Genomic DNA, 22322 nt, shown 5'->3' with positions numbered 1-22322 from the left:
GCTCTCGTAGCCTGTGGCTTTTATTGAGAAAAATCGGTTTGAGGGAAGAGGAAGTTCCGATTGATTGTTCCTGCGCGATGACTGCAAAACAATACTAGAACAAACTGAGAATCTTTTTTTTTTAAATGGCTAGGGCCCAAGATAGGGCCCAGTCTATCTCTGAAAGTATAAAGCAGTGGTTCCCAAACGTTTTCATGTCAAGGACCCCCACATTGACACTAATTATCCCACAGACCCCCATTTGAAAAGATATGTCAGAGACCCCGATAAGAGAAGACTTTTACAGCAGTGATTCTCAATCTCAACCAGTTTAATTTCAAGGACCCCCAGTTTGACATGCATTTAGGCTACAGACCCCCGCCCCCCATTTAATGCCATTTCTATCTCTGGGACCCCGATTTATATTGTAAAATCAATGTTAATTTAACTCTGAGAGTTACAGAGTTACAGACCCATAAAGGTCCATTTGGTTCCAGTAACTATCATTTAGCTGGAGCCCAGGCTGGAGCCCAGGCTCCAGCATGCGACGTGATAGGTCACATATGATACTTAAGAGTTAAAACTTAACAAGGTCGCACCTTGTTAAGGATGAGTGGAGGAAGGATGAGTGGAAGAAGAAAGATAGGGTGAGAAGTTCAGTCACGCGAGGGATGCCTCTCGAGTGTCTCCCTAGGGAGGTCCTTGATGCACGTCCCACTGGGAGTAGATCTCAGGGCAGACCAAGGCGCAGATGGAGGGATGGCCTTGGAACGCCGACTCACTGGCCTTGGAACGCCTCGTGATCCCCCAGGAGGAAGTTATACTAATGTTGCTCTGGAGAGGGAAGTCTGGAGCTCTCTGGTGGAGCTGTTGCCCCCGCGACCCGACTACGGATAAGCGGTTGAAGATGGATGGAAAAAAAGAAGCACTTCAATGAGAGCCTATGATAGTTTATCCGCTTTTATATGCACGCGCACACACATCTCTCTCTCTCTCTCTCTCTCTCTCTCACTTACACACACACACGCACGCACGCGCGCGCGCGCACACACACACACACACGCTCCTCTCTCTCTCATATTATACCTCTGCTTCATGTGGCCCCTCTGGGTGGAGTTACATCATCCACTGAAGAAAACCCCTGCATCAACCCGCGAGAGATGCCCTGCCTCTCCCATCCCGTCCCATCTTCTTCACATGCTCTTTCGCTTTTTCCCATTGATAATCCTGTTGAGAAAAACTCTCAGGGAAAGCGGATTAACGCGCAGAGCGGCATGAATTTGGTGCAGTTCTATCTCCCAGCTAATTAAATTTATCATTGTCTTACGAATGGCTGGCATCCTCTCTCTCTCACTCTCCCAGGGATATGTGCTCTATAATAAAGGAGAGTCAGGTTTGAGTAATTAAGCCTAATGGATTCTCCTCATATGGGGATTCGTGTCATTAATCTGTTCTAGTGTGTGTGTGTGTGTGTGTGTGTGTGTGTGTGTGTGTGTGTGTGTGTGTGTGTGTGTGTGTGTGTGTGTGTGTGAGAGAGACATGGGAGGATGATCGCTACCTCCCGTGTGTTCCTGCTATCTTTAAGATGTTAACGATAGTCAGAAGTTTGAATACACCCACACACACACACACACCACACACACACACACACACACACACACACACACACACACACACACACACACACACACACACACGCACACTAATATACACACACAAGCAAGTATACAGATCTCTCGTCGTTGCCATTGTTATGCCCTTAACCCATTTTCGGCGGGAACCCCTTTTGGTGTTTTAAACATTATGTTATAATTTAGCTATTGAAAAATAGCAGATCTACAGTACAAGCTACGAGCTTGTAGGTAATTTTTGAAAAATCGTGAAATGTGCCTGAAATCTTTGAATATATGTTCTTTCAGAGCGACTTTTTAACTCAAATCTTTGCTACTGAGAGGGTCCCTGGAACTACATATTTTCAGATGGGGGTCAGCGGCCAATGTCATATATATTTGGGGTTCCTTGACATGAATATGTTTAAGAACAACTGACATAGAAACAAGTTTATTTTTCTTCAGAAAATACATTTTTTAAATTTCGACGTCAGGTCTAAATGGGTTAATGACAGTCCCTACTAGCTAGAGACTGTTATTGTTTCTAAAAAAAAATCTTTCATGATTGACATCCAAAACCTCCACAGAAAACCAGACAGATTGTGTTAACAGTTAATTTCCAGCTAATATCAAAATATTATTATATTATATTTTTTCTGATCCGGTTGGATGTAAAGAACAGCATGGGCTGCTATTGAACCTTTGTAAAATTGTAAACTTGCCTTCTTGTCATGACATAAATGTCTTCCTCGGTGGCAACCTTGGATTCAGGATCACGCTACAGTTGCCTTTTGAACAATTGCAATCATTTTCATATACCGTGTAAAACCACAGCCAGATAGTCAAGACATACAGTACGTGAGATGCCTACCAATAACTTGTTGTGTCTTTTAGCATGCAAAAGATCACAACACATACTGTATTGCCCTATTTATTCCCTCTGAGTCTGATGGCACCATCCATTTTTTATTCTTTATGCAGAGTGAGCAGCACTTTTTGATGGCATCGCGAGTGCCTTTTCTCTCGCCTGTCAAACGGAGCCTCCAGGAACGGGCGAGGAGAACATGAAAGGGCCAGGAAAATCTTCATTGTGAGATACCGAACCTCTTAGCCCCTCTCCCACTGTTTACTTGACATTATCCATACCTGTAGGCTGTGAAGGACACCGTATGGAGCACTACTGCCCCAGAATGTGAACATAAATAGCCTTCACCACGGAGAACCCAGGGGTACCCAGCTACATTATCTGATGGTTAGGAACCAAATGGACCCTTATGGGGCCCATTTGTACTCCCCTAGACATTCATTAACACTGAAGATTTTACAGTGTAGATTGGGGTCCCAGAGGTAAAAAATCTTATCAAGTGGGGGTCTGTGGCCTAATAATGCATTGTCTTTGAAATTGGAAAAGTTGCGAATCTCTGGCTAAATCTAAATCTAATCTTTCTCGCTTCCTTCTACATTAGTGGTCTGTTTGGTGCGGTATACGCTATTGACGTTACATTTTCTCACTCTGAAGTACTCTGACTCACTCACTGATAAAGACATGGGGTTGTGACGATGTGTTCAATGTGTTTGTGGTTAAGGTCGCTGATTACGTCTTGAAGACATGATTATGTGTGTCTATATTTTTCTAGCTAGCCTGCGTATGTGTGATTCATGTATAGTGATGTTTTGGCTAACACCAGTGTTCTTTACCCAGTACAATTTTTTGTTAGACCCACTCAGAGATCTCATTTGGGCCACATTCCTTGTCCGTGACCAAAACTACCCCCTGCTGTTTAGCGTCGAGCCCATTAAGTGGGCGTGCGTGCGTGCACGTGTGTGTGTGTGTGTGTGTGTGTGTGTGTGTGTGTGTGTGTGTGTGTGTGTGTGTGTGTGTGTGTGTGTGTGTGTGTGTGTGTGTGTGTGTGTGTGTGTGTGTGTGTGTGTGTGTGTGTGTGTGTGTGTGTGCGCGTGCTCTTAGTGGGAGTCACCATCTTACGGAGCCGTGACCATCACACATGGAGTTAATCAGTCTCCAAATGGTCAGATTGAATCCTCCACCAAGCCGTTGCCCTGATGTCATCCCAATAACAAAAGGCCCACATAGACCAACAGGGAGTCGACTCACTCGCCTCCATTAGATCAGCCCACTCTGTCCCCTTCTATCAGCCGCACACTGTGACTCATTCCCCCAACCTGGGTGTCATTACCACTGCTGTCTATACACACTGATGCTAATAGGGCAGCTTGGGCTATTTTGTTGTCTTAGGGATGTTTGGCTATAGAAAATCCACACATATATGGCAAATCTGTATGATTTACTCTACGGTGCTTCTCTCTAACACTCCACACATATATAAATGTGACTATACATGTTCAAAAACACTACATGGCACAGTTGGTAGTGATGTCGCATCACAGCTAAAAGGTCCTGGGTTCGATTCCCGCTGGGGACGCTGTGGGCGTGTTCCCTCCTCCGCGTCATTTGTGCCCATATACCCGAGCTGGGGTTGGCGAAAGGGCCTTTCTGTGTGGAGTTTGCATGTTCTCCCTGTGTCATTGTCCGCTAAGGTATAGGTACCCTCACAAAAAACATGCTGTAATCCTGGTCTCTAAACTACCTTCCCCTGGCCAGCCGGGGCGCCTGATGGAGGGGAAAGGAACTAGTCGGAATAACGTGTTCCTTCCGCACGCTACGTCCGGCCGGGGAAAACTCCCCCCTGTCAGGTGAAACGAAGCAGCTTGGACTCCTCATGCATAGAAGGAAGCATGAGGTTTGTCAATGCAGCCCTGACAGCGTATCACAAGTTTTACTCCCGATCCCGTCGTGTGACTCCCCGTGTCTCTCTCCCCATTTCCTGTCAATCTACTACCATCAATAAAGACAGAAAAAGTTGAAATATTATCTTAAAAAAGAAATGCCACAATGTCATTTTTCTTTACAACTTTGAAAATGTGTTTCGCATCAGTCCCGGCCCATAGGGACTCCGAATCCCCCCGTACCTAAACGGTAGATCCAAAACGACAGGTGGTAGCAAGCTGGGGTGGAGGTGGGTGAGCAGCAGGTTGGTACACAGCAGCACGCTGATAACAGCAGCAGCTGCAAGCAAGCAAGCAAGCAGGAGGAGGAATGCAAAACCTCCGGTTAATGTAGCCGGTATGAAGATGGAGTGAGTGTGTGATTGGCTGAGTGAAATCATGTGGATGAGAGCGTGATGCTGAGGCGGCCCAATTACTGTCTGGCAGTGACTGCACCACTGAGGTTCCCCTGACTGAACCTGCTCTGCGCATGTCTGTGACAGGCGGCACACAATTCTCATTTGTTCCATTGATCCAAGCAGGGAATACGATTGATTGCCCCCCCCCCCTTATTTAGAAAAGGTTGAGAATCGCTGGTCTAAAAAAAAATAAACGAGGACAAACTCTCAGTAGTTGTGCGGGTTGAGAGATTTTCATCTCCTGCCCTTCTAGCTGGCGTCGGCTGCTTAAAGCTGTATCTCCACCAGCTCTGAGCCACTGATCTGCCTGCCCGCCTCCTCTCTGGTCTCCTTCCATGGCTTACTGGGCAAAACCCTGTTGTTGCGCCCTTCAAAGAGAAACAAATAAATCACCACCGGCTAAATGTCATCGTCCAGCGGCTGAGCAAATGCCCCCAGTCAGCTGCATGGCAGGCACGCACACACACACACACACACACACACACACACACACACACACAGAGACGCCTACACATCTCTACCTGCAAAGAAGTGCAGCAGCCTAGCTTTAAGTCGCTGGGTTCACGACCATTGTGACACACACACACACACACACACACACACACACACACACACACACACACACTACACACACATCACACACAGTCAGTGAGAGTGATGTAGGGTGGACATGAGACTGAAATGAGTGAATCCCGGCCAGCTATAATTTCAGTGATGAGACAGGAGTGTGCCCCGGGCTGGAGGCCCCGGGTTTGTACACATGATGATGGATGAATGCAATGTAGGAGAGTGGTGCCTCCGCTCACCGCTGTGACCTGACCCCGCCTATAGGAGATGTACAAGACGGACGAGGAGTGCACGTGTGTGCGTGTATGTGTGTGGTGTGCGTGTGTGTTTGTGTGTGTGAGAGAGAGACAGGGATGATGTTTGATTTGGGTTCAAATGATACTAGCAGAATATGGAATGTACAGGTGTACCTGTACATTCTTAAAGTTAAAACTCGGGCTGCAACAGTTAAAGTATTTGATAACTATTATCGATATAATTATTTTATGTAAATTATAGGTTGGCCGTAAACACTAATAGATTTAGTCGATTTATATAAATGTTTTTAACAATTTTAAATGATTCGAAAAAACCAATCAATCAATTATTCAATTACACAAAAGCAATCGATGGAATAATCGCTGAGAGAACAATTGATAGTTTCCGCTAGGCATGTAACGATACACTCAACTCACGATACGATACGTATCACGATATGAGGTTCACGATACGATTTTTCACGATATCTTCAACACAATTATTTTCCAGACAAATGACCGAAAAATCTTTTTTTAAATTTATCTCCCCCCCAAGCTTTTATCACCATTTTTATTTAATTACATTGCAAAAGTAGCATTACTTTTCATGTAAAATTACATAATTTCTGTGTAACAACTGTAAACATGCTTTCATGTTTAAACCTAGCTCGAGTTAACATTTCTTCTTTTCTTTGACCTATTTGACAGTGCAGAAACATAATTGCCTTCCTTGATGTATTAATGAGCATCAATAACGACCATCGCCTGTGTCACAGACAGACACCTACAACTCCCCTCTGCAGGCCTCTACTACTGAGTCTGTCTCATTTCACGCACGTGAATATGATGGAATATGATTACAGCTCACATTTCATATCACACACTAGCCACTTTTTAGAAAATCGATATAAAATTTAAATAAATCGATACATATCGTTGGGATATAATATCGATATATCGTTACATGCCTAGTTTCCACCACCAGATTCCGGCTGTGTAATCATATAGTTATTTCCGAATGTGCTGTGTATGCTTGTCAAGATGTAAGCTCAGGGACTTCCACTGTACAGGAAAGGATGTGCATTGTCAGCGCTCGCATTGATTGACCTTTTTCATACAAGTCCAGTATCCAGTTAGTGTGCGGTCAGCCCTGCACCAAGAGATGCACACTTCCTGGCGTGTATAAGAGGCAACCGCCTGCTCCTTTGGGGTGTATTAAGACTGATTTATTCTTAGTCACGCTCGCGAGACACCATAGCGCACGACACCGGCACGCAAGTAGAATAATACTGTACATTATTAGCTGCTCTCCTCTTTATGCACATTCTTGGCACATGTGCTCACACAGTGCAACGTCTCTATACTGCCAGGGTTAAAGGATGGTCTAACATGCATGGAAGCGCACTTAACCCACAGGTACGTATACGTGCACATACTGTACAGTGTGTGCCTATATGCGCGAGCACGTGCGGATGCACGCGCGCACACACACACACACACACACACACACACACACACACACACACACACGCGCTCCAAAGTCCTGCCGGTGGAAGGCCCCGCTCACTGTCTGCCCCGTGTAACCAAATCCCTCACATGACATTTCACACCAGCAAATATTGTCATTGTTATTCCCTTTTGTCACATTAGGTTGGCCACTCCCTGATATATATATATAACACTGGCTGTGTGGTGGTGTTTCCAGGGCATGGAGCAGCGTCCTCTGTAGGTGAAAATGCTTGCAGTGCTTATACGTGTGTATACGACAGTTACATGGATGAGACAGGGCAAGAGAGAGGGAGGGAGGGAGAGTCCCTTTGTCATCCCCTAGGGGTTCTTCTCTGATGCATCAGTTGGCATATTGTCAGTGACAACCCAAGTTATTGAGGCTGAGAGCGCGTCACACTTTTCTCCTTCTGCAGAACAATAATAATACACGGAACAAAGGGGGAGGGGGGTGTACCTATTACAGATCCGAAGCGTTCCGTCTACTAACTTTTTGTTGCTATTATACGCTTTTTTGTCCAGTCTCCAGGTGCAATGCTCTTTGCAATGGATCATGCTCTTTGCAATTGTATAGTCATAACTGTGCTGGCTGTGCCGTGTCTGTGTGTACAGTATACCTACACAGTATGATGGAACATGCGTCGCGTCTTTCTTTCACCAATGTCTTTGCCGATAGAATTAATCTATTAATTCTATTTGTGCGTTGTGTTGTGTTGTGTTGCTCCGCTCCGTTATTAATATGCTCTTTGTTGGCGGCTCTTTTGTCTGCCTCCTTTCTCCACGGGGAACAGGAAGTGAAGATCACTCAGACTGAATGTAGATGGGAAATAAGATTGTAGCCCATCTTTGATGTCTGTCTCTCTCTCTCTCTCTTTCTCCTCTGCAGTACATGCATTCTATCGTTCTCCATCAAAAGCCATCTTGGAAGCTATTGTGAGCTTTTTGCGTGTGCTCTGGGCTTATGGCATTTCGGGCGGGAACCCCCTTTTGGTGTTTTCAGCATTATGTTATACTATAGCTATTGAAAAATAGCAGATCTACAAGCTCATAGCGCGGCACCGAGTGCCGCACTATGAACTTGTAGGTCTGCTATTTTTGAAAAATCGTGAAAATGTGCCTCAAATCTTTGAAATATGTTGTTCCAGGGACCCTCGCAAAGATTTGAGTTAAAAACTGAAACTCTGAAAGGGTTTCAGTTTTTTTTTCTGAACATATTTTCAGATGGGGGTCGGTGACATATCATTTTTTGGGGTCCTTGACATGAAATATTGAGAACCACAGAAAAAATGACTATTTAAAAAGATATTTTTTAAATTTTCGACGTCAGGCCTAAATGGGTTAAATGAATGTGTGTGCGCACATGTCTGTGTGGATCAATGAGAGAAAGAGACATAGAAGAAAGGCTACAAACCCTACTCGCAGCACACGGCAGCGGCCTGCGTTTGATGAGGCCGTGCGCAGCAGGGGGCCTCTTGTCTCCGTATCGCACCCCCAAGAAGGCCTCCGTCTGTAGAAGCGAGCAGCCGCGAAGCACTGTGGAGTGAGAATGAAACGTGTCGAGAGACTATAGACAAAACACACACGCGAGTATGCACACACTCCCCATATTCATTTTCTCTATACATTTTCATACGCAGCCCTTTTTGGACAGCATTTTGAGGGTTAACAGGACATTGCTGGGGGAGAGCCGTGCTTTTTGTAATGGACTGGCGCGCTAGAATACTCGTTTTGCCGAGGACTGGAGCCTGGCTGGAAGTGAAATAGACATTCATACATTTAACAGGCTAGAATAAAAGTGAATGATGATCCTTTCGAATAGAGCTGGCTATATACGTTTTGAGCCTGTCTTATAGCCGCATCCTCTCTTATTGCTCCCTCCATCTGCCTATATAAGTTGCTGCCATGTCCGTATCAAGCGAAATCCCATTACTCTGGTCTTGGTGGGGCCCTGTTGGAAATCTCTGGAAAGATTCGAAAGTATTGAACATTTTAATGGACAATTCTCCACAGCTTGTTAATGCCAGCCTTGTTGCATTGACCTTGTCGATCTTCTTTTGTTATAGTTTCCTATCCCACTTTATATGCCGGCGTGGTGACCGGGTTGATCACTGCGATTCCCTGAGAGGAGCGAGGCTCAGTGTGGGACACATCACACACTGCCCCGTGATGCTGACGGGGAGAGAGGTGGAGAGACCTGTGTCTCCTCCTTCACCCCCCGACACTCCCCAGACACAGATCCGCAGAGACTATAGAGCCATCTTCCTCATAGGCACAATAGGATTACAAAAGGACGAGTTTGAGGTCACTCCTCCTCCTCACTGTCTGCTTGTTACTTTTAGTTCCATGCAATTAAGCAATGAAGTGAGGGGGCAGTGTGGACTCCTAATGCGTGCTCTGTTGATCATTACTCCATCATAATACCTATACACAGTTACACACACAGGCCTGGGTCTTTCTTCACAAGGTGATGGACTCTAGCCTCTGCAGTCTGCACCTACACCAGGCAACAGCTAAAACACTACAGTCTCCTTCAGTGGAGCGCGGATATAGCAGCAGCCAATTTGATCCGAAACACGTATCTAATGGCTATTTAGTACAGCCAAGCCAACAATAGCAAAGCAAGCCATGCGGTGCGCCAGGAGTATATATTTCTGGATGCCGTGTACTTTGGGACACCATCTGTGTCTGTTGCCCTGGGTAATGATGATTATCATACTGAGTATTCTATGCCTGCAACATTAAGCCCACTCGCCGTCAAACCAAAACCGCTGCGTCGGGGTTTATTTGCCGGTAATGTGTCGATCTAGGCTGTTCTGCTAAGAGGAAGCTTTACTGGGATTGTGGCGTTGTGCTTGTTCCACGGCGGACTTAAGCCCATTGCATATACTATACACCTCCAAAACAGGCTAAAATTGTTCTGTTCTGGCTGACTACAGACTACAATATGATGACATTCAGAGCTGCGGGTGAGCGGTCTCGGAAAAGATTTCTGGTATTCCGACAACTTCCAGGAGGTACAAAAACGCCTCTGTAATCTCTCTAGTGCTAGTAGTTCTCTAACATTCCGGTTTGAATGGGAAAATATGGCACAAGCTGACTAAATGTAGAGTTTTATTTATTTGGCAAAGAGATTTGGTGTTGATTGAAAAAGAATGCGCCAGGTACAGTGCAACTAAAGTATAGACGGTCTAAGTGGTTAAGCTGAAGTGATATTGATACATTCCAAATGTCATCAAAGTATTCTGCGGCGTGCCACATGGCACCCATTTTGAAGAAACCCTGCTCTATAGTGACCATTCATAAACCCAACCTATCACTATAAAGGCCAAAGTAGGCCCACTAATTGGATTTGAAGAGACTTGGGCGAGAGAGAAAAGTGTGATCAAGATCATTGATTTCCCTCATGTATCATTTTTCAACCCAAAGACCGTCCAACATTTTATCTCTCGGGCCCATTTGCTTCTCCACAGTGACTAATTGACTCCTGCCTGCTGGCCAATTACAGACCTCAGCCAAAGCCCCCGCAGTATAGCAGTGACAACAGCTTTAAAGTTTGTCTCCCGTATATGAAAAGTCCTCCTCACACAGCACTGACAGCAGCCATTTTGATGGGCATCAGGGCATCTTTTTTTAGGGCATCATCTTGCACTCGGCGAGTCGTGAGAAATGCCTGATCACACAAATCCACCCCGCGCCCCCATGCTCATTTTAGCATGATGCAACGGCGCCCTCTAAATCACATAACGCGCCACGCCCACCTGGCTGTGTAAATCTGAAGGTGGGATACTGGTAATAAGGCACAGTCAAGGCGCAATAGTACTATGTTGTGTGTGTGTGTGTGAACATAGCGACTTCACCTACTGTACTCTTATGTGATGTGTGCCTACAATCTGCATGGTATAATGGTACAATATAACTATCATGTCTGCAGTAGTTGGAGGTCGTCTCGCTACAATTCCATTTGCATTTGTTATTGTGAAGCCAGGGAATACATTTCTTGCCAAGAATTTTCTTCAATGTGTTTGTAAAGGTGTCTACTTAACTAACATATCCAACATTGATTCATATTCAACCCCATTGAAAGTTGGGGTACAATACAACCATTATAAGGCAAAATGTTAGTAGCATGTTACATGTCAAACTAGGGGGTTTTCATCATTCTGAATCCATTCCAATCATTAGTTTTGCACGAAAAACACTCCTTGGGCTAAAATGGCAGGTCAGCACATTAGGGCACATTTGGGCAAGTGTCTATGGCCGTTTTTAGCCCAAGAAGTGTTATTCGTGCAAAACGAATGTTTGGAATGGATTCAGAATGATGAAAACCTCCTAGTTTGACACGTCGCATGCTATTTAAAGCATAATGAAATTTAGAACATTTTGCCATATATTGACTGTTGATGGTACCCCAACTTTCAGCAGCTGTCAAAAATTCCCCTAGGGTGGTTAAATATAAACCAATGTGGGATATGTTAGTAGACACCTTTACAAACACATTGGTGAAGAAAATTCTTGGTAAGAAATGTATTCCCAGATTTGACATTATACTGATTACATTATACTGACTCACAGAAACAATAATCAAGTGAGAAATGTCAGGTATGGACACCTACTGGTTGACTAGCCTGGCCATCTACTGATTCGCTCTTGCATGAGCAGTAGATGTTTGGTTTCCAATGCTGGGCCTGAATCCGGGGCATTATATCCTTGAATCTCATAGCAAAATGGAGTATTTTACCTGGCCAAAGAATTGAGTGATGGTCAAGTGATAGATGTACTGTATATCTAGTATGGAGTGAAGAGGAGTGCCATCATATGGTGAGGTTATATCCTGCCAGGCTGTGACAGACATCTGTCAACCAGCAGGTGACCTGGAAGACGACTGCCTGCTGTTCCAGTGGGTCTTTCCAACTTCTCCCGAGTTCAGTCGGAGGCACGTCGCAATCTGCCACTATTTTGGCAGCTTCCCGGCCGCAAGCCTTGTCCGACTCTGACATGCCAGGGAATTCATTCACTTCCCTTATAACACCTGCCAGCCAAGAGCGAGTTAAACAGTAGGTCATATAGAAAAAAACGTTTCCGGGATTCTACGTGCCATTGCATAATGTACAGCTTCACACCCCAGTAGAGAACACACTTTATGTGTATATTAGGCTTACCATACGTCCTCTTTTGTCCCGGACAAGTCCTCTTTTGGGAGGCTGTCCGGGGGGGTTTTGTAAAATCCTGCAAACGTCCGGGGTTTTAACTTTTGAGGGTAGCGTGTATTTACAATACACGTTCATGGTTGGGGCACGTTCGGAAATAGCACGCTGAGCGCACTGTGCAATGCAAACTAATAGGCGAGTGTGCTCTGGTGCGATATTTCCGAACGCGCCCGAACAAAGCACTCTGAGAGGCGGAGTGCATGCGCAGATCTAAACAAACTAACTGGAGGTGAGCGCATGCATGCAGTCACAGTGTGTGTGTGTGTGTGTGTGTGTGTGTCACTCAGTGCACACTGCACAGAGAGAGAGAGAGAGAAAGAGAAAGATGCCGAAAAGAAAATGCAACTTCACAGATGATTTGCGGAAAAAGTATCCGTGTTTTCGTCCTGGCCGTGACATATCTGAAGCAGAATGCACTGTGTGCAAAGCAGGAACGTATGTATCTGTGGCAAATAAAGGTGCCAGCGATCTCACAAATAAAAGTTCTGTCCTGCAAGCCCATGTCATGTCAACAACACAGACAAGGCAGCTGCGCGAGTCCTGCAAATTAAATTGACCCAATATTATTTTGTACAACCTAGCAATCCAATCAATGTCCTATAAAATCAATGTCCAGAAACAAATGAGGCCCTATGTGGGATGACACAGTATATGCTGTATAGTATACTAATAACACTATCACAACTTAGTCTCGGTCCCAGGCTTACTTATCTGCGAAAAGAAAAGCCTGGTCACAACCTAAGGCAGAGAAGCTATTGGCGGTTGTATCCTCCAGAACAGCCGTCAAATGTATTTCCCCCGGATACGATATTTTCCCGACCAATCGCAACACTTGTTTCATTCGCGGAGAATGTAAACTGATTTGTAAAGCATCAACGATTTCACTTCCGCTAAAATCCCGCAACTTCCGCTGATAGTCTTTTCAGCGTAGGTCTTGCCCAGGGTGATCACTGATCACCCAGGGTGATCAGTACAACTGCATTTGTTGGACTGGTCTTTCAATTGAAATAGTAAAGAATGTTTTCGGTGCTAAAAAATATGTGATTGAGGTGTTTGGATATGTCAGGTGGAATATTTACAATATGTTTTGTGCTGCTGCATGACAGTGCCACGTACGCGTCACGGATGTGTCATGGACATGGAGGACATGTTACAGGACATTTGTGGGCGTGATGCTGAACTGCATGAGCGTGCCGTCAGTGACGAACTGGCGATGAACACAGATGCACCAGAACTTAACCCGTTTTGCTGTTAGCATTACGTTATGCTTTACCTATTTTTGAAAATTTGAAGAACCACTGACATAGAAGACATTTTTAGAATCTGATCTCAGGTCAGAATGGAAAACTGTCAGGATGTAGACGACATTTTTAGAATCTGATCTCGGGTCAGAATGGGTTAAGTAGTCACGGTGACGGGTGAGGAGAGATCAGCTGGCGTGATGGGAGCTGTCTATCTGTAGCCTATAGGAAGCAGACAGGATATGCCTTTATTGGATTGAAAAGGCCTAAAAGATAATCTTTCAAAAGACAGTATACTGTCTTTTGTAATGTTACCTCCATGCAGTTATAACAAATATGTTTCAAATATCTTTTTCAAATGCGGTTCCATGGATTCAACTTGCATGATTTCCATTGCCAATGCGTTGATTAACAATTTGAGGAGTATCCATATTCTTCATCATTTAAGATACAGTGGATACAGGTTTCCATACTTTACCTGTTAATCCATCATTACAAAAGGGAAAAACAAGAGTAATTGAGTAATACTTATTTAACAAACTGTTCCAACTGATTCCACCTGTCTGTCAGTGTCAGCGACAGTTAGGGCACAGAAGCAGAACACTCTGCTGCCCTGAATTGCCAAACAAAGTAGTAATTATCTGGCAGTGTTTTCTTGGTTGTTTATTTGCCATCACCAGTGCTCTGCCGCTGTCATAGAATGGACTCATTAGACACCCACAGACACGGCTACCTGCCTTAGGCATCTCCCCATGCCTGCTCTTTTAGGAGAGTTGCCGATTTATTTGGGTGTTTTACTGTCTGTCTGAGAATATCTTTACGTGGATGCTGACGGATTTAGTCTAGTGTTTTATCAACAACCAGACTGACACTGAGTGGGCTTAGCTGTGTCTTCAGGTTTGTTTGGCCCAATAAGAGTTTACAGTATACTATAGAAGAATAATGCTTACGTTTATTTGTGCATATGATTTTGAACCTGTTAATTGTTGCTCAGAAGGAGGTGAGGTTGTAGTTTAACATGCATTTAAGATGTTTGTTTGCACTGAATACCAGCAATGCATCCAGCCAATACTGTAAATGCTGGAAACCCAGAGTAAAATGCTGCTGCAATCTTAAGTTGTTGTAAGTTGTTGTTGTTGTTTCCAAAAAATGAAAATAAATAAGAGGAGAAAATTTGGCTGCAGAGCTCTGTCAATGGTAGACATGTTACATTTCAGTTTGACTGATGCATCAAACATTTTTTTTGCGATCTGGACTAAATCCAGCAGCTCATTGTGTGTTCACTGTAGTTGAATTATGATAAAATGCTTCATGTTTATTTTCTAAGCAATCAGCAATTAGGCGATGCATTGGAATGTCCCTATTTCTCCACACCAAAATCATAGAGTTGCACTGCAGTCTGCACTGATTCAGAGTTTTGCGGGTTTGCAAAAAAAAAAAGAAAGCTTTGTGGTGTAGAAGAGGGTGGGAAAAAAAATCGAAGCTCTCATCCAGCCTGTGGACCGAGAAACGACCTGCCTTCCAAACGAAAGATATTTGCAAAGAGCTTTAATAGTTTTGACATCAGATACAGAGAATGACAGATGGGGAAGTGTGAGTGCAGGAAAGAGCTCATGGTTCCGTGCCGTTTCTCATGCTCACTTGGCAGAGATACCGACATGTACGTACTACGTACCCTATGGGACCATTACAGATTGATGGGCTGCAACACCTGTCTCTGTTACAGTTTTATTGCGCGCGCGCGCGTGTGTGTGTGTGTGTGTGTGTGTGTGTGCACGCGCGCCAGAGTGAGAGTGTGTGTGTGCACGCGCGCCAGAGTGAGAGTGTGTGTGTGCACGCGTGCCAGAGTGAGAGTGTGTGTGTGCACGCGCGCCAGAGTGAGAGAGTGCGTGTGTGCACGAGTGAGAGAGTGAGTGTGTGTGTGTGTGTGTGTGTGTGTGTGTGTGTGTGCGAGCGCCAGAGTGAGAGAGTGTATGTGTGTGTGTGTGTGTGTGTGTGTGTGTGTGTGTGTGTGTGTGTGTGTGTGCGAGCGCCAGAGTGAGAGAGAGTGTGAGCGCCAGAGTGAGAGAGTGTGCGCAGCGCCAGAGTGAGAGAGTGTGTCCATGTGTTTTCACTCTGGCTCCTTCTCATTATTGATTTAAGCCAGTATTCAGTTGCTTAGGAAGGCCTTCTCCTGTTCTCTCCTCACCCCCCCCCCCCCCCCCCCCCCCCCCCCCCCACCTCCCTCTCCTTACTCTTCAGTTTAGGCGCCAACGGTCGAGGCCCTCTGCTAATAGGAGGTTTAAACTGAGGCAGGTGGAGGCCCTCTGCTAATAGGAGGTTTAAACTGAGGCAGGTGGAGGCCCTCTGCTAATAGGAGGTTTAAACTGAGGCAGGTGGAGGCCCTCTGCTAATAGGAGGTTTTAAACTGAGGCAGGTTGGAGGCCCTCTGCTAATAGGAGGTTTAAACTGAGGCAGGTGGAGCCCTCTGCTAATAGGAGGTTTAAACTGAGGCAGGTGGAGGCCCTCTGCTAATAGGGAGGTTTAAACTGAGGCAGGTGGAGGCCCTCTGCTAATTGGAGGTTTTCTGAGGCAGGTGGAGGCCCTCTGCTAATAGGAGTTTAAACTGAGGCAGGTGGAGGGCTTGGTTTCCCACTTTTATCTTGACAGATTGAGCCACCTGATGAGGCTGGATGAAAGAGAGAGTGTGGGGGGGGGGGGGGGGGGGGGGGGGGGAGAGGGGGGAACGGACGGGACAGGTAGGCAGACATATTGCTGGCGGTTGGGAGGGGAGGAACGAGAACGGGGGGGAGGGGTATAGTTCCCATGATACTTACATCATTAGGCCAGTGCAAAACCCCACAGCCCACCACCTCTACACGTTCCTAATCCCCCCCATTCCATCCCTCAGTATTAGTTATTCTCTGTCCTTATGGGTTAACACCACCACCACCCTGGTGTGTGTGAGTGAGAGAAAGAGAGAGAGATGGCGAGGCACAAAGCCTTCCATTGTGTCCTGCATGCCTTACAAGCCCCCCCCCCCCCAATACACACACACACACACACACACAGGCAAACTCTCAAGTACTGTATGACACAGCAGACAACATTAAGACACCCCCCAACCCCTCTGAGCGCCTGTTTATCGTGTGTGTGTGTGTGTGTGTGTGTGTGTGTGTGTGTGTGTGTGTGTGTGTGTGTGTGTGTGTGTGTGTGTGTGTGTGTGTGTGTGTGTGTGTGTGTGTGTGTGTGTGTGTGTGTGTGTGTGTGTGTGTGTGTGTGTGTGTGTGTGTGTGTGTGTGTGTGTGTGTGTGTGTGTGTGTGAGAGTGAGAGTGAGAGTGAGAGTGAGAGTGAGAGTGAGAGAGGCTTCATTGACCCAGTGGGGTATCTGGCCTGCATGTGTTCCAGGAATCCAGTGATAACAATTAGCACTGTCCATTGTCCACAGCTGAACCCCTCATCGTCCCAGCGAGACTGATGTGTGTGTGTGGAAATGGATCCATTGCGGGATTCCCATATAAAACAGAATTCCCAAGCATCCCCACCCCCCCAGCACCCCCTCTGGGAACTGGAAGAGGGTGCGTCCTCACACTGTGTGTGTGCGCGTGTGCGCGCGTGTGTGTGTGTGTGTGCGCGTGCTCGCATGTTTTAGAGTTTGGGCTTTTTCATTATCTCATAGCTTCTGGGAACGTGGGACCACAGGCTTGTGGGTTTGTGAGTTCCGATGCCTTTGTTTCCTTGACCTAAATTCCTCAACAACAAGAAAAAGGAAAAAAAAGATCTCCATTGAGTTACATAATGTAGAGAGCCATGTTTCTGTTGGTATCTCTGCCATACTGCAGTCACAGTGTTTGAATTATAGTGAAGTCAAATGTTGTTGCTGTCAACACAGAAACCTTGTATCTCCATATTAATTTTATGTTTCGTAAATTGATACCCTACACCTACTTAATCATACAAGAGTGTCGCTATTTAAAATGTTTAAAAATTAAATGAGCGGTTTTGGTGATACAAGGTTTCCACCTGACAGCAGCGATAAAATCAATGTTTATCTCTGAGTGTGTACTATTGAAACCAAGTCCACCTGTTACATGTGTACTGTATACACACCCAGAGTTAAGGCCCTATTCATACTCCAGTTTTAGATGATAAGGTGACCAGAGAGATGTGTTTGGGTGAGCGGTGATTCACATATCACCGCAGCGTGACGCCATGTTGTTGTTTTCTGTGGTTACCTTATCACCTTATCAGCCTTTTACAAATGGCTTAAACAAACAGGCACACACTCAAACCTCGCTACAGGCCTAAAAATAAATGAACTCCCGGGTGCAGTACTTACTTTAGACACTTTTTGGTTTAGACTAGTCATTGGTTAGACCAGTCATTAGTCCTACAACTACAACCTATCTCAAACCCTCACCCTAAACCTAACCTCCCACGGGGCAGCACACCTAAACCTAACCTTAACCCATGTCTAATCTAAACTAAGTATGCACCCCGAACTCCCATTCCTCGGCTCGTTTTGTGTGGCTGCTAGAACCTCCCCACCTTGTGTATTGAACACAACGCTCTCATTATCAGATGCTTCGCTTGCTCCAATAAATGTGTTGTAACTTGGCAGTACAGCGAACAGCCAAGTGGATTAACATGCATAGGCCTACGCTACGTATTACACACGCTACAGTCAGTGCATGTCATCATTACAACCGGCACAGAATCCCACATTCTATGACTTGGGGCAGGGTAGATTTTCAACTTTAATCATTCTAGACTTACTATACATACAGTATATGCATTATACTCCTGACTGCAATATGATAATAATATTACTATTTTGTACAACTTAAGCTAAGACACCAGTCCTACACTCCACAAGAGGGACTTAACCGAATAAATCCAAACCCATATCTGATTTTTGGGTCTGATTCTGATAAGATTTCCCAGACTACTGATTGCCGATTGTTTATCAAGTTTATTTAATTTAACCGCTGTAAAAAAAAAAGAAAAAAGTCAAACAATATCTAATCTACAAGTTCGGTACGCATTGCACACATTGTGAGCTTGTAGAACATTTCGATAACTTCGAAAACATTCTCCTACATAATAATAGATGGAGATAACCTGAGATAGGGACGCCACATTGAAAGTGGTTAAAATTCCGGAGACATTGGCTACATTATTGCGATACCCGTCTACGAAAAAAGACAAGCAATATGGCCTATCTATCGGCCAGACATAATAACATAATAAGCACATCCTCTGGGCCCCGCCCAAAGGAACCCCACCCCACACACACACACACACACACACACACACACACACCATCGCCTCATAACATGAGCAGCTGGAGTCTTTATGGCTCTCCCAGGAAGAGCACTGTAGCAGACACAAGGGAAATCTCTCTCTGCAACCCGCCGGCTCTTCTCTTTCTGACATTCCATCGCTTCGAGGACAACGCTAAATCTCCCTCCTCTTCAGTGCGACGTGTGAGCTTCTTCTCTTCCCAAGCTCCTTCTGAACGGAACCGCTGTCACTCTGGTGTGTGTGTGTGGGGTTCTCCTCTTTCATGTGTACATCTGAAAAGCGATGGAGTCCGTTTAAAGTTTTATCACACGTGGCAGCTCCAATCTGCTCATGTGTGAGACGTGGTTCTGTTGGGGCCTCTTACCTCGGTTCTTATAGCCTACCCTCTGCACAAGTGTGTCCCAGAGATATAGGGTTGAATCAGTATCTGTCTCTGTCTCTTTTATGCCCATATATGGAGTTCCGTGTCAGCCAGGCATGCCCAAATAATGGAGTCTAGAGGCCAGTCTACACAGTGTCCTATTGATGACATCAGTGTACTACATATACAGTATGGGGATTCGCGGTTCTATCGATATTTCTTTCAGACAACTTCCCACTTGGCACATCATGCCCTCAAGTGCTTGCCGATACATAATGCTAGGTTTGAAGTGGCATATATGTGTAGCAGTGGCTCATGCCTCTGCCTGATGACCAAAAGCCTAATATCTCCCCCCGGCCAACGTGGAATTTCCCTTTTAGGATAGTAGTTAAGATGTTGGCACATATGGGCATAGCAGTCGGAACCAGATCTCCATATACTGTATGCCTATCCTATATTAACCCATTTAGGCCTGATTTAAAATAAATTTTACATTTTCACGATTTTTCAAAAATAGCAGACCTTGCAAGCTCATAGCGCGCCATCGAGTGGCACGCTATGAGCTTGTAGATCTGCTATTTTTAAATAGGTAAAGCATAACGTAATGCTAACAGCATATAATATTGCTCATTTTATATTCAATAAAAATATATTATATCCATTCACGAGTTGTCCTGACTGAAATTAAACAGAAATAAGTTGTTGAAACCACTGCAATATACATTCTGACAGGGTTTTTAAGGTTGAGCTTTCAAAATAGTACCCCATCGCAGAGGATTCCACGTGTGCAAATTCACACATTATAATTTTCTCTAAATCCACCACTAAAGTGTACTCTATAGTGTTGTACTGTAAGTGGACGTTATGCAGGCACCCCGGCCCCGTGGGTAATTGTTAATGTTGGACTTACCGAGAACTTTTGCCTGTCCACTCTCTCTCTCTCTCTCTCCAGGGAAAGTGTTGAACACAGATCTGCGTCACTACCTCAGTCTCCAGTTCCAGAAAGGCTCCCTGGACCACAAGCTCCAGCAGGTGATCAGGGACAACCTGTACCTACGCACCATACCCTGTGAGTATAATTATTCTCCCATTCTGCTGTCCCTGCCGTGGGCTTGCAAAATCTCCTTCTGTCTCTCTCTGCGTCGCGCGGCGACCCTCTGACCCCACCAGATGGCGGGTCCATGTCTTGCCTTTGTGTATTCCTTAATTGATTATGTGCTTTACCTAGCAATCATATCCGCGTTCCAGGCCAAGCTTCAATTAAAGTATTCTCAAAACAAATTGATGTGAAGTGCACTCGAGGTAATGTTTATATCATGGGATTGTTCGATGCACACAGACATCGTTGACTTCACGTCATTTTGACCTCAGTACTGAGGCGTACTGTAGGAGTGCAGACGCATTTCATAAACATTTATTTTGTTCTCTCTCTCTCTCTCTCTCTCTCTCTCTCTCTCTCCCCGAAGAAAGTGATGTCCAAACATGTGCGTAGAGTTGGTATAATGAAGCTTTATTATCTGTCTCTGCAGGCCTAGTCACTACAGCATACATCTAAATAAAAGCACTAAACGTAAATGATAAACAACAGCCTCCTAAACAACACCTGCTGGTTGATTGAGACCTGATTAAATAGGGGGTATATGCGCAAGTGAAGGGCAAATCGAGTGGCAAAGCAACATGCAGGAGGGAGTTTAACATTGTTTAACGTTGTTTAATGCAATCAGACTTTTCCGTTTGGATGCACATGGGTTGTCAAGGTCAGAAAGTAGTTTTTTGCCAGTCAGTATAGGCATTCCCATAGATATTATAAAAAAATAGATTGCTCACTGGCCGTTGCGGTTCATTGGAGCGACGTGTATCCCAATGAAGGCGGAAGTGAAGTGCTGAAGGCTTCTTTTTTATTTTTAACAAATCTTTATAACAGTCATGACAATACATTACAATACAGAGTGAACACAAAGCAACAGTTCTCCGCAGCTTTCTTATTTAACCCATTCTGAACGGGAACCCATTTTGGTGTTAGCATCATGTTATGCTTTAAATATTTTACCGAGCAAAACATTAATAATTCTACTCGAGTTGGAAGCATTAAGACCCATTTTAACCGTCAATGGCTTCCTTTCTGAAAATTAACGTCATTGTAAAAAGTTTCACGCGTTTAGATTCTATTCTATTTACAATGAGATGCGGACGGGAGCTGTAACGTAGCTGTAACGTAGCACTACAAAATGACGTCGGACTTAAATACTGAATGGGCATTCCTGCATAACTTCCAGGTTTGATGATGATGTCACACGCATAACCTCTGTACCCTGCAAACCTTGACATTGACCACGCCCCTCAGTGGACATCATTGGATACAATTAGGAGGCTCAAATGGCTCTTACAGATGCCATTATCATTTTTATCCACGCCGCAGACTCATCTGGAGTCTGTGACTTTCATTTAGCATTTCAAAAGTTCCTAATCTCTGACATTGTGTTACCTTGGGAGGAAGCCATGCATAATGTTATGAACATGGCTGACTGATTGGAAGAACTGCACATTATCCTAACGCGCCGTTAATTTCTCATCTTGATGAATGAATCTGCTTGTCGTCCATTTTATTTTATGGGCAACTGCATTATAAATATTCTCTGCGTTTAAATCATTGTAGTCATCTAGGCATATCAAAGGCTTTGCTGCAAATATTTATGCGTAGTCATAAAAAAGGTTTTGATGACAAATTAGCCAAAGGGGCGCGGCGGTGGCTCAGAGGTAGAGTGGCTGGATGGTAACCGCAAGGTTGCCCGTTCGAACCCTGTGGGCTCCCCCAGAGTTAGTGTCGAAGTGTCCTTGAGCAAGACACTGAACCCCTAATTGCTCCCGATGTGCTGGTTGGTGCCTTGCATGGTTTCCGCTGCCATCGGTGTGTGAATGTGTGAATGTAATGCACAATCTATGTAAAGCGCCTTGGATAAAGGCCCTATATAACCCATTCTGTACGGGAACCCGTTTTGGTGTTGGCATTATGTTATGCTTTAGCTATTGAAAAATCTGAAGATCTACAAGCTCATAGCACGAGCTTGTAGGTCTGCTATTTTTGAAAAATCGAAGAGCGACTGACATAGAAGACATTTTTTAGAATC

At 44.9% G+C, this 22322-nt stretch overlaps 1 protein-coding gene across 1 annotated transcript in view; it reads left to right on the top strand.

The window, feature by feature from the left end:
* LOC308315825 (membrane-associated guanylate kinase, WW and PDZ domain-containing protein 3-like) overlaps positions 1 to 22322 on the top strand; it is a 163222-nt gene that overhangs the window by 69653 nt on the left and 71247 nt on the right. The window contains exon 2 of the mRNA XM_080764007.1: positions 20147 to 20263. Coding sequence (XP_080620133.1) covers positions 20147 to 20263 — 117 coding nt within the window. The remainder of the gene's footprint in view (positions 1 to 20146; positions 20264 to 22322) is intronic.

Source organism: Protomyctophum bolini (assembly GCF_963924005.1).
Source record: "Protomyctophum bolini genome assembly, chromosome: 5".
Lineage (NCBI taxonomy): Eukaryota > Metazoa > Chordata > Actinopteri > Myctophiformes > Myctophidae > Protomyctophum > Protomyctophum bolini.
Note: the sequence above shows the minus strand (reverse complement) of the source record. Positions and strands in the feature narration are given on the sequence as shown.